Below are 13,512 nucleotides of genomic sequence, written 5' to 3' on the forward strand. Positions count from 1 at the left end.
ATAATACAGTAGTGAGTGAAACTAAAGTCCTATCTAGGCGGTGCGCCCTCTATGGGCATTTGCAGGTGGCCTAGGATGTAAAGAGCGATCTTTGATAATTAATGTTTCCCAAATTTTGGGAAGTTTAATGCAGCCATATTTGTTTAAATTTGGTTGATTCTTGAGTGCAGATGCAGATTCAAAGAATAGTTTTCTTTTTTTCGAATTTACTATGGTGGAGCATGGTGGTTTTTTTTCCAGGAGATCCTGTGGGTAGTATCCAAAACATGATCTGCAAGACCAGATTGACCATAATCGTGATTGCAGATGTATGATTGTTGCATCTGGTTCTTCTAACCGGATGCAACAATCCGGTTAGAAGAACACGTCATACTTTGTGTTCTTCTAACCAGATTGTTGCTGATCTGCCTGTCTGTCCGAAGTAAGCCAGTTTACAGGTACAAGGTACTCTATACACTCCAGGCACTGAGAGAGGAGGGAGCTGGTCTTTGGTGGAACGGATAAGGGTGGCAAGTTTACGGTGGGGCTTAAAAGCTGTATGGAGGTTGTACTTTTTTAATGATCTGGCTATTTTTTTTGATGTACCATGGATGTAAGGTATGGTGATGGCATTTCTGAAGTCCTTCTGAAGAGATGGTTGGGGAATGGGGAAGGACTTGATTATTTTTTAATTATGTAGTCACTTTTGCCATTGGAAAGGAAGGTGTTGTGTTTGAGTTCAGTTGAAATGGCAGTTTCACTGGAACAAAGATTGTGGGCTCTATTGGTAAGAGTGTTAATAATGCCATATTGCTGAGAGGGGTGGTGGTGGGAGAGTTTGTGAATGTATCTGCCTGTATGAGTAGGTTTTCTATATACAGAGAAAGAAAGGTTACCATTAGGAAGGCGTGTTACTAAGGTGTCTAGGAAAGGTAAACAATTATTTTCCTTTTCCATCGTAAACTGGATTCTTGGATATAGACTATTCAGGTGACTGAGGAAGGAATCTAATGTGTCTTGGCCATGAGGCCAAATAGAGAACACATCATCTACATATCTTAGCCAGATAGAAGGTTTTAGAGGGGAAGAGTCTATGGCTTGTTTTTCAAAATTTTCCATGTAAAAATTGGCAAGAGGGGGAACCCATGGCAGTGCCCTCTATCTGTTCCTCTATCTCTATCTATCTAACAAAATCTACAAACTCTCAGTGCCTGGAGTGTATAGAGTACCTTGTGCTTGTAAACTGGCTTACTTCGGACAGACAGGTAGATCAGCAACAATCACGATTATGGTCAATCTGGCCTTGCAGACCATGTTTTGGATGGTAAATTCAAAAAAGAAAGACTATTCTTTGCATCTGCACTCAGGAATCAACCGAATTTAAACAAATACGATTGATTAAACTTCCCTTCTAGGATGTAAAGAAAGATCTCTATCAGAGATCCCTCTTTACATCCTAGGCCACCTACAAATGCCCATAGAGGGTGCACCACCTAGATAGGACTTTAGTTTCACCCACTATTGTATTACATTTGTATGTGTGTGTTGTTACAAAAGTTTTTTTGTAATCCCTGATGATGTCTCTGTGACGGAGATGAAATATTGGAAGTATTAAAATTGTTTTTAATCCTTTCTCAGTACTGATAATATTCCATTAAACCTCCAACAGGAATGAACAATTAATGAACTATGAAAGTAGGATACACACGTAACATTTATTATACAACCAAATTATTTGATAATCATTCTTTGTCATTATAATTATTAAAAATAACAAAACACAATTTCATAAGAGATTTTTCCTCAGATTTATTAAAAAATATGTAGAAATGCAGTTAAAAAAATTATAAAAGTTACAATAGTCTACTTCCCAATCGTTGTGGAATTTATTGGTTTGTTGTTTTTTATTTGGATTACTCATTTTGGAGTAAAATTTTTAAACACGAGAAAACAGTGTATGTTCAAAGTGTGCCAACAACACCAGTGAAGTGATGACACATCCCTCGATCATATGGTTGCCGGTAGACTTAATACATAAAGCATGCACAAAATTGGCACTGGTAACACTCGCAGTCAAAGACAGAGGAATTACAAAATGTTCGTAATGTAACATAAATGTTAAAATTTTTTGCAATTTCAATAAATATTATTACTAGGAGAATTTTATTTTTACTTTATTTAATAAGTGACACTGGGCGTATGCAAATAGCTCCTTAGGTGCAAATGCACCTGCTGGCATAGGGTTGAGAGTTGCTGCCCTATGCCAAACTGATTGGAAAGCTACCTGTTCCTTACATCATACCAGTTCTGTGAAATTCATGTCTGTGAAATTTTGATCAACCATCCTAATCTTAACAATAATGGTGGCATGAAAATCTCGAATTTGGACTGTGCACACACACGCACGCTCACACATTCAACCCACATAAGTTCTTTCTAGTTCTCCAACAAACTCTTTCTTTAGAACTAAGCAATAATTTCAGCCCTTATTGGCCACCACCTGAACTGTTTTTGTTCTAATATATCTGTGGGTAATTATGCTAGAGTATGTTGCTCTCTAGCTTAATATATCTCGTAACAATTTTTAATCAAATATCAAACTCTAGCTTTGATTTAGTAAGGGTTTTATTTTTTCACCAGAGATCAGGTGTTAATGGTTGACCAAATTAGTGTAACAGCATACTATGTAGAATCTGATATTGCTTCTTTCTTTATGTATATGTGCATACTCCAGATGATTACTTCATATGAAGGTTAAACTTCAGATGATTATTTTGGTTTATATTAAACTTAAGTTTTACTGTGACACAGTAAATGTTTCCTGAATTTTTTTAATAATGAGTGCTGGTTTAGCCACTTTTGCAGTATGCCCTTTAAACTTTAACTCCCTATCCACTAGCAAAAAATCCCTGGCTTCATCAATTTCCTGGAGATAATGATGACATTTTATGGTTTTAATGGTGCAAGGAACAGCAATAGCAGTACACCAATTAAGATAATCACCTCCAATCTGTAGGCGGTTAAAGAGCAGGTATGCTAACCACTCAGCCAACCAGGCTGTCTTTCTTGGAGAGGTCATATTCAAGACCTCTATGCCAGTAATCACATGTTTTACAAAACAGTATACATGTTCTGCATGATGTGCCTGATGATATGCATGAGTGACCATTCTGTCTTTCAACTTGCAAAATAAAGGCTGTTGGAAGTGTTTCAGATGTTTTGTATGTTCCTTGTAAAATTTCCTGAAGACGCTGTCAATAAATGAAAGACAGTAAACTGATTTTTAAACTAAATATTTCTTCTATAAGTTTAACCTGTTCTGATTAGTGATAAATAGTTCAAAAAGTCCTCAGTTATTAAGTTTGAACATATGGGCTCGCAAATCATACTTAAACTAACAATTAAAGATATTCAATTAGTACTGTTTTTTTTTTTTTTAATTTTGAAGTTTTTTTTTTCCAAACAAAAGCATTATAAACAAATCTTCAAATCATTTTCTTAAAGAGCCACAAGCACACACTTGCAGGTAGCAAACACACACACACACTAGAAAGTAATCATAATACTTGCCCTTTTGACAAGCAGCTGCATAATAATGCAATTCTGATCATGGGTATATTTCACTTTACTGAATATATATATCTCCTTACTGTGTGCGTGCGTGCGTGCGTGCGTGCATGTAGTACCTGTTTATTGCTTCGGCATATATCCTCAAAACTTTCATGCATAAGAACTTCAAACTTTTTGATGAATTAACTTTCTATTACAAATCAGAGGTAAAAATATGTATCCCCCTTACTTAATATACAGTGCGTATAGTACCTAAATTGTTGTTAGTGATAATATACTAATTATTACTTGACACATCCATGCAGTCATTATCGGAGGACACTACTAGACTATTACTTAATCCTCCAACCACACACAACACCATCTACTGCCTTCCCCCACAATAGTATTTTTTTATCTGTAAATTGATAATACTACTAAATTTCACCTACTTTTCAAGAAACTGAATGAAATTATTTGTTTTCTAGGTGGCCGAGAGAGCTCTATACTTTTGGAATAATGAATACATACTGAGTTTAATTGAAGAAAATAATGCTGTAATTATGCCCATTATGTTCCCTGCCCTATATCGTATCTCTAAGGAACACTGGAATCAGACAATTATTGCTTTGGTATATAATATCCTCAAAACTTTCATGGAGATGAACTCCAAACTTTTTGATGAATTAACTGCCTCTTACAAATCAGAGAGGCAAAAGTAAGTACTGTATAATGCTAAATGTTAAAAAAAAATATTAAAAAAAGACAGAATATGTATTAAATGATATAATTGTTTATTTTTCTTAGATAAATTTTAATTCCCCCCTCCCTTTCCCTGAAACTTACGAAGTCAGTATCAAAAGATTGTCTTAACATTAAAGAAATGCAGAACAAACATGAGATTTTCATTTAATGTTTTTTTAATTGATTCTGAATTACGTACAGTAAATCTAGTTAATTTAAATCCTCAGGAAATAAATCTCCCCTTCAGAATTATCATATATCTCCCCTTGATTAAATTAATTTGAATTATATTTGTGAAGATGGCGTATGACCTGCAGTAATTTCTTGAGCTCATACTTCTTAAAAATTTGTATTGTCAAGCCCTTACCATAAACAGAGGAAAATAAATAATTATTACATGCTTGCACAATTGTACTTACGATGTCTCTGTGGTAAGTCATAAGCACCTGCTGTATCTTGCATCATAAGTTGCTTTGGCCATTATCCCAAATGACAACAAATATTCTACAGTCATCTGCTATTAAAAAGAAGGGCAGAGAGAAATAAAATAATGAGCAAGTTATAAAAGAATTTCTTTACTGATTGTTCCAGGCAAGATTTTTAGTATTACTTCTAAGAAGGGCTCCAGAAATGTACTCGCCATCGGCAAATTATCAGAGAAAAGTGTCAATTGAATTTTCAGCCTTGTGTCTAAGTGCATTCAGAATGTTTTGCCTTATTTTCTTTGCATATTTTATCTCATAAAAATAAAAAATAAAAAAATCATCATCCCATCCACTATCAAGTTATTCGATCAAGAACTAAAAAGTTTTATTTTCAACTAGGAATAATAGTATCCTATGTAATGAATTTAATAAGTTAATTCCTTTGTAGACTGTTCCTGCCAGAAATTGGCAGGAACAGTCTTCACAATTCTGAAAGAGCTTCTTGTCATTTCAATCTGTGACAACAAGTGGCACCACTTATCGCTCACCCTCTGTTATAAACTAATAACTACCATGCATCTGTAGATTAATTTTGAAATAAATAATTACGTATTCTCAAACAGTCTTTTATTTTGAATAGCATGCAAGCCATCACCATTCTTATAAAAATCAGACTTACTATTAAACAAACAAAAAATTAATTTAACATGACTGGTTTTTATTTGTTTCACTGCAATTCTCCTAACACCCCTCTTTAATCCTTTAATGGTTATGTTGTATTGGCATAAGTAAGCTTATTTTTGCAATTCACAACATGAATTAACTTAGTGTAATTAAATACTTGAATATATATGATGAAAAGGCAATTTTTTTTTTTTTTTTTATTTTATTTTATTTTTTTTTTTTTAAACAGTCTTGCCAAGATGAGTCAGACTAGATAACCCTATTGAAATTATATCATGAAAAGTTAGCCTGGCTCTATTGCTGGTGTTGACCATGTTATATTCATAAACTCTATTATTTGCCTTTCCTATTAAATTGAATCATGATTTTTATATTCAATTTTCTGCTGAATATATAAATTCACCTTTTATTATGAACAATAAATGAATGGAAATACAAACTACATTTTTTAGTTTTTTGTGAAGTGTAAAACTGAAGGTGACATACCAGAAAATACACCATTTAGCTACTTTCCAAAGAAAGATGGATTCTAATTTGAACACCCAAAGTGCCTTTTTAATACAGTCTATTATAAAGCTAAATTCAGTAAGCTGTTTGCTGACTTCACAAATTTCATAGTCGGAGTAGTAGAACAGTATCAAAATGACATGAAATGTAAAAAATTTGTCAGTTCCTGCTGATGTTATTAAAGAAATATTTATTATGGAATTCAAAGACTCCAATAGTGAGTCTGTTCTAGATGTTTCTACAGATATTTCATATGAGAAGAGAAGTGTTCATTATATGAGATGCATAGATAAAAATGGAAGGAGGCATTTGTTTGCATAATTCCTCTTCAAAACTCAGCTGTACTTTGATAGGTGACAGAGTGATATAACAGATGTTGTGTGTGTGGGCATGGTCAGGAATAGAATAATCTGTTGGGATTGTAGTCCTTTGAAAATGCTTCATGGGGGAGGCTATTCTACAGAACTGAGGTGGAAGGAATGAAAGATGACTGGGAGTAGTAGGTTCAGTGAGTTATGCAGTTAGACTGTAAAGGGGTTGTTGAACAGCTAGCTTGAATTCCTATAGATCTGGCAGAAATGGGAGGCATAATGGATGCTAGTTCTGCTGAACAGTAGCCATTGAAATATCTGCAGAAACAACACAATGTGGAAACTGATCTTCTATGGGAATGTGGCTGAAGAGAGAGGTGTCATTTATCAATTGGACTGCTCTTTTCTGAACAGCATCAAAATTTAAGGAGGTATTAGATGCACAGCCCATTACATGACAACAGGATTCCAGCATTAGTTGGATTTGGGATTTATACAGAGAAAGTTAACTGTTCAGAAGAGAAGTATCATCTTGAGTGAAAGAGGATGTGAAGTTTTTTGGAAGCTGATAATGCTATAGAAGTAATATGATTGTGCCAAGAAAGGTTTGGAGTAAGAGTCAGTCCAAGAAGAGATTTGGTCTTGACTGTTGAGCTGAGCATTATCAAAAGTAAGTAGAGGTCTTTTTTTACTAGAAGCATTGAAGTTAACTAGGTTGCTTTCACTCCAATCAAGGATACTGTGATCAGTGTTCAGGGCACTTATTACAGATGATCTTTGAAGCTTAAGATGTTTGAGCCCAGCAAGACTCATGTAAGTAGGAAGAGTGAAGTGTATTATCATCAGTAAAACTATGAATATGATTTGCAGTCAATGAGAGCAGGTCATTTATATAAATCAAGAAGAGGATGGATGAAATGACAGAGCCCTGAGGGACACCAACATTTACAGGAAAGTCTGATGAGTGGACTATCTTCATTACATAAAAGGGAAATGACATAAGTTTCCTAAATCTGTCCATGCAATGGGTCCAAAGGTGTGTGATGTAGGCCAGGAGATCTCCTTTGGATCTAGGGTTAACGAAATCCATACTGGTAGTCATTAATTAGAAGTTCTCAAGGTTGACTGTTGATAACCTTTTCCATTACTTTAAACAAAGTGAGAGCAATAAGTTGTTAGCTTGATGGTAAGCATTTATCTCCTTTTTTTTTAGGAACTAGTTATATATGAGCTTTCTTCCATTCTGAAGAGTAGATGCCAGCTGAGTACAGTTTAGTGAATAGATGTTAGTTCAGGAGCTCATCTCTTGAACACAGTTTATGGGATTCCATCAGCTTCCATTGTGGTATCCAAGTTATTCAAGATTCTTTTGATGTCTTTCTGGCAGAAAGTAATAGGAGGCGTGGAATGTAATGTTCTAAGCAATAATTTGCTTAGAACATTACATAAATTGTTCCAAGGAGATAATTTGCTGTGGTCATCTATATAGGAGTTGGAAGAGAAGAATGAAGCTAAGACATTCGCCCTGTCTTTATGCAAACAGACTCTTCCTTTCTTCTATTCCACTTGCCCACACACGGCACTAGTGTGCTATAGGTCTTGTGGCCTTTCGTGTGTGAATCATGTATATATTTTTTAAATAAAAAGTAATAAAAAAAAAAGGTGATGTTACAATGCTGCTGTTAGGGTGAGATTGAGGAGGTAATACAGATGGACAAAAATTGTGCCCAACAGCTTTGGCAAAGGACCAGAAGGTGTGACTGCCAGCAGCATATGCATAAAGTTTTCTACATTTATCATTGTTGCATATGGACTTTGCTCTTTTAATGGTGTTTTACAAGTGTTGCAGGCAACTCTTGAATGAATGAAGATGATGTTTTGGTCTCAAACCACTTGTGAAAGGCTGTTTGCTTTTGGTCTCCTGTTTCATATTCCTGTTACAGAAATATGGATTATTTCTGTAACAATACCACAATAGGTATCTATATCTGTGAAAACAGTAGTTTGACCATGGAAAAGAGGAGTAAAAGTCATGCAAGTCCTCCCAGTTGTAATGCCAGAGCACACAAGGTTGTGAATGGCTGAAGGAAGGACATTCTGCCAGAGACAAAACTTGAATGCAATTGTGGTGTGAATTCACCTGAACAGAGTACCTAGAAAGAGAACTAGTTAAGGAAAGATCTAGAGTGTTGGATGAGTGAAGAGGATTATTGGGAATCCTGGTATGGGATGAATGATCTGTTTTAAGTCACTACTTACAGCAAAAATCTCTGGTTTGCTCAGTGAAATTCAAAAAAGGGAGCCAATTAGAATTGTGGACCAAGAAGAATGCCTTCACTGTTTGGAAATTTTTGACTGAATGAAATCGAGCTTTTGAGATAGGAAGTCAAAAAGATCAGAATGATTTTTAGAATTGGGAGAATGAAACAAAATGTGGCAAAGAAATTTTAAGCAATAGGAGGTCAAAAAGTTGAGATTCTATGTTGGGCATCCTTTGACATTGGAATATCAGAATGCACATTACCATAGAAATTTGAGATTTAGTCAACTTAACAGTAACTTAACTGATGTGCATTGTCATCTTTAGATGACTGAAGATGACAATGCACATCATTTAAGTTACTGTTGATGCCCTAAATGTTAGTCAATTGAATATGAAATATTTTTTGTGGGATTTTTGAGTTAAATTTTTTTTTTTAATTTGGAGGGAGATTTATATTTTAATGTTACAAAAAGTGAATAGAAAAAGACAGGAGAGACTAGAAGTTGGAGAAAATAGACTCTTAAGCATGTTGCCCATACAGAGAGAACCCAGTCTCCAAATCAGAATGTGGCCTCTGCAGTGTTCTCTGCATACCTCACATAGTCTCCCTCCAGGCAAGACCTGGCAATGTAGTTGGCAGAAAAAATAATGTGCCAGTTGATCAGAAAGCCTCTTAAAAAGCACATTACCATCTGGTTCGGTTCCATACACTTACTGGTAGGCAGCCTCTGGAGCTGCTTTACTGCAACCTCAAAGATGGGGAGGTACTGGATCCCTCTAATATCTTTGGTAAGTCCTCGAAGGGTATCACTCACCCTGCTTGAAGGTTGGGATGATGGGGGGATAAACCAGAACTTTTGTTCTGGGAACCAAACATAGCAGTAACCACTTCAGGTCCCTAATAAGAAGGTGATGGTATTTGGCAATGCATTCAAAGTTGGCATTTACCCCAACCTGGAAAGGTATTCCTTTACAGCAGGAATTTTCACTGTCACCAGAGCCACTTTAGTAGAAACAGGCCACACCATGAGAAGGCGGGGTGACTTGACCACGAGAGGCTTATATTGCAGATCATAGTGTGCAGTATAAGCCCATAGTAATCCAAATTTTATTATAATTCATACTATGAACGAGTAAAAATTTTTGTGACCAGTAGTATATTAAATGGTATTTCTGAATCTCTGCTTCCAGGCCTCCATTGGAATCTCAAGACTCATCGTAGGAGGAGAAATGCTCACAGACCACAATCACTATTATACCTTGCCTTGAATGCATTCACCATCAAGCAAGTGAACAATCTTTTTTACTTTCCTACTCACATGACTTTATACAATTTCCAAGAATGACCTCTCGTTCTCTTATCACCCATTATCCTATGCAGTAATTACCCTGTATCTATCTATCTAATAGGCTCCTCTCACAAGTTTGTCTCACTTGTATCATTACTTTTCCTCCTATTCACTAAGCTGTGACCACATTCCTTCAGTCTGTCTTCATTGTCAATATTCCAGAGTCCTGTGGTAGTCTTAGTTATTTGCCTCTGCTCCCAGTGTTTCCTTATCACCAATATAGGCAGGGCAGGTGACTAGATCTCTGCACAGAAATCCAAATGAAGCCTAATTAGTACCTTATACAACTATCACCTCCTTATCCATACAGCATTCTTTGCGTTAAAGCAGCAATTTTTGCAGTATGCTTCCTGAACTTCAGTTCCATTCTCACCAAGATCTGCAGATCCCTTGCCTCCTCTACCATGTTGAAGCAAAGTTCATCCAATATGACAAACCTTATTCCATCTTCTCTGGAGAGTGCATAACTTTACATGTAGCAAAAATGAAATAACATCCCCATTTTTTCAGTCCAAAGTACCAACTTGTTCAAATCCTCTTCTAACAGTATCATGTCAGAACTTCTTAACATTACTGTTCCTAATTTAGAATTATCAGAAAACAACCAAACATCTCTTCTTACACCTTGAACTATAGCATCACCACCACCATCATCAATTTCCTGATATGTACCTTCAAGGAATCTTCAGACTACTATAACATCACTACATGATTAATTACATATTTGGTTTAATCCTTTATCTATGTGTAAGCAAACAAAGTTTGCGCCTGAAATATTTTCAGGACTGGGACAACTCGTGGTAAAGGTGGTAAAAGTTCTGATCACTTTCCTTAATATCCCATAATGCAAAGCACATATCCTTATGGGTATGTATAATGTTATGCATTATGGAAAGGATCACTACCCAGACTGGTTTTGACCTTTGTTGAGGTCTCGTCAGTGGGAGCTAGACCCAGAGATGGTGACACTAAGATAGAAGTAATGCAAAGGTCATAGCACCATATATGACTTCCATCAACTATCTCTAATCCAGAGAATTTTAATAATAAGGTGTTGACATAAGACTATTACACTTTTTATATAATCTTTATCAAGTAGCTTTATTTTATCCTCCTACATGTTTCGCCAATCTGTTTCTATTGGCATCCTCAGGGAATACAAACTAGTAAGCTAAAATGATGGTTACAGACTAGGTTATAACCGATGGTTCTAAATCATACAAAAAATTGGTATTGTGCGTGGCAATGTGCGTGTCTCGTTAACGTGATTTATTCATAATGGCTCATGACGTAATTGTTATGAAAGTTCATTTCTTTGATGTTTAATGATCTGATAAAAGTTTTCCAAATTTCTGGTAAAATTAGACCTTGATTCTTGTTTAGGTTTTCAGTTTTACGGACGACTGTAGCTGCTTCTTTAAAGGTTCTTGAATGGTAGTTATCTTCTATGTATGGCATCAGGCTCTTATCCCACTCAATGTGATGGTTAGTAGAGGCAAAGTGGCAGGTTGTCAACAACCTTTCCAAAAAATTAGCTAACCTTTTAAAACCACATAGGATCAGAGTGGCATTCAAATCAATCAACACTATTCGGAAATTTTTAAGATCACCGAAAGATCCTCACCCATTCTACAAGTACGCTGGAATATATAATATTCCTTGCTCATGTGGTATTAGTTACGTAGGTCAGACATCTAGAAGCTTTGAAACGAGAAAGAAAGAACACATAGGATATGTCAGAAATAACAGACAAGACATTTCAGGCCTTTCATGCCACTTTGCCTCTACTAACCATCACATTGAGTGGGATAAGAGCCTGATGCCATACATAGAAGATAACTATCATTCAAGAACCTTTAAAGAAGCAGCTACAGTCGTCCATAAAACTGAAAACCTAAACAAGAATCAAGGTCTAATTTTACCAGAAATTTGGAAAACTTTTATCAGATCATTAAACATCAAAGAAATGAACTTTCATAACAATTACGTCATGAGCCATTATGAATAAATCACGTTAACGAGACACGCACATTGTCACGCACAATACCAATTTTTTGTATGATTTAGAACCATCGGTTATAACCTAATCTGTAACCTTCATTTTAGCTTACTAGTTTGTATTCCCTGAGGATGCCAATAGAAACAGATTGGCGAAACATGTAGGAGGATAAAATAAAGCTACTTGATAAAGATTATATAAAAAGTGTAATAGTCTTATGAATAATTGTCAAGAAAAAATTCAACATAAGGTGTTGACACCTTTTGGCAACTGGTATATAGTGATATGACTTTTGCATTACTTCTACCTTAGTATCACCACCTTTGGGTCTACTGTAATATAAGTGGTGATATCTCTTTTATTCTCACAGCCTTATTAACATCACGGTTACTTAATATTCTAAATAGTTTCCATTCTTGAACTGTCAGTCTTCTGTTCCCCTTCCTGTCATTATTCAGTACTACTCTTCCTCCCTGCCCCATGGGAAATTACACTATCGAAATACTCATTGAACATTTCCACTATGTTAGGAATACAATCTGACATTGTCATAAGTAACTGATTCCAGACCAGGTTTCATGCATTGCTGATTTCTCTCTACTTCAACTGATCATGCCACTGCACATCACCAATCTGTTTCTTTAATTTTTATCATGGTCCCCTGTTCTGTTATTACACACATCTCTCTCTCTCTCTAGCTCCTTCTCCTTGAAGCTTGTACCTGTCAAAACAACATAATCACTCTCAAATGGTGACATCATGGTAACATTTTCTGTTATCACTATATGACACGATATTAAACACTGATTTAATACTCGAGTGATGTTTCAACTACATGTTGAATGAGATACTTGTCCCTAAGCAGCTTAAGGAATCCAATCTCCTTAAACACACGTTATTGCTTCCATTCAATGCTTTTGTAGTTGTCACCGATTATTATCATCCTCCTGTCATTCAGCAATATTATTTGTCTGAACATTTTAGAATCATCTCCTTATGCATTCCCTTGCCTGTAACAATAACTCTTTATCCAAGCATAAGCAAATACTTTACATGCAAATTTACATTTGCACAAGTATCTTCATGACTAGGCTTCTTGTATATAGAGGATAGTGACTTCACATTGTCTGAGCATCCCATAATGCAAAGCGCGTCCTTTCGAGTATGTATAATACTATGCATTGTGGGAACAGCCACTACCCAGACCAGTTTTGACCTTTATTGAAGTCTCTTCAGTGGAAGCCAGACCTAGAAGAAGATACCAAGATTGAAGTAATGTGGGAGTCATATATTTCCTATATACAGGTAGTGAAATGGTGTAACACCTTATTATCAAAATACTCTGTATTAGAGCCAATTTTAAAAAGTTTTTTCATTTGGTTATAAATTAAAGATGCCAAGAAATTATATTCTTGTTTAATACTTTATCCAAGTGTAAACAATAAGTGTAAACAAAGTGTGTATAGGAAATATGACTTCTGCATTTTCAACGTTGGTATCTCTTCTAGGTCTGGGTAGTGTGTTTTGCATTTTGGGATGCTAAGGCAATTATGTAAAGTCACTAGCCTCTATATACAAGTTGCCTTTTCATGAAGATAATTCTCGTGCAAATTTTGTTTGCTTACACTTGGATAAGGGATTAAACAATTTCTTGGCATCTTTAATTTAATTTATAATCAAGTGAAAAACATTCAACAAAATC

The 13,512-nt window shown here is 35.5% G+C and overlaps 1 protein-coding gene across 2 annotated transcripts in view; it reads left to right on the forward strand.

Moving 5' to 3' along the window:
- The window catches only part of LOC150102184 (serine/threonine-protein phosphatase 2A 56 kDa regulatory subunit epsilon isoform-like), a 270,781-nt gene that overhangs the window by 231,894 nt on the left and 25,375 nt on the right, over positions 1-13,512 (forward strand). For both annotated transcript variants that reach the window (XM_090399531.1, XM_090399530.1), the window contains exon 11: positions 4,017-4,246. In XM_090399531.1, coding sequence (XP_090255657.1) covers positions 4,017-4,246 — 230 coding nt within the window. The remainder of the gene's footprint in view (positions 1-4,016; positions 4,247-13,512) is intronic.

Source organism: Typopeltis vanoorti, chromosome 10 (assembly GCF_054136105.1).
Source record: "Typopeltis vanoorti isolate ZY-2024b chromosome 10, IOZ_Tvanoo_1.0, whole genome shotgun sequence".
Taxonomy (NCBI): Eukaryota; Metazoa; Arthropoda; class Arachnida; order Uropygi; family Thelyphonidae; genus Typopeltis; species Typopeltis vanoorti.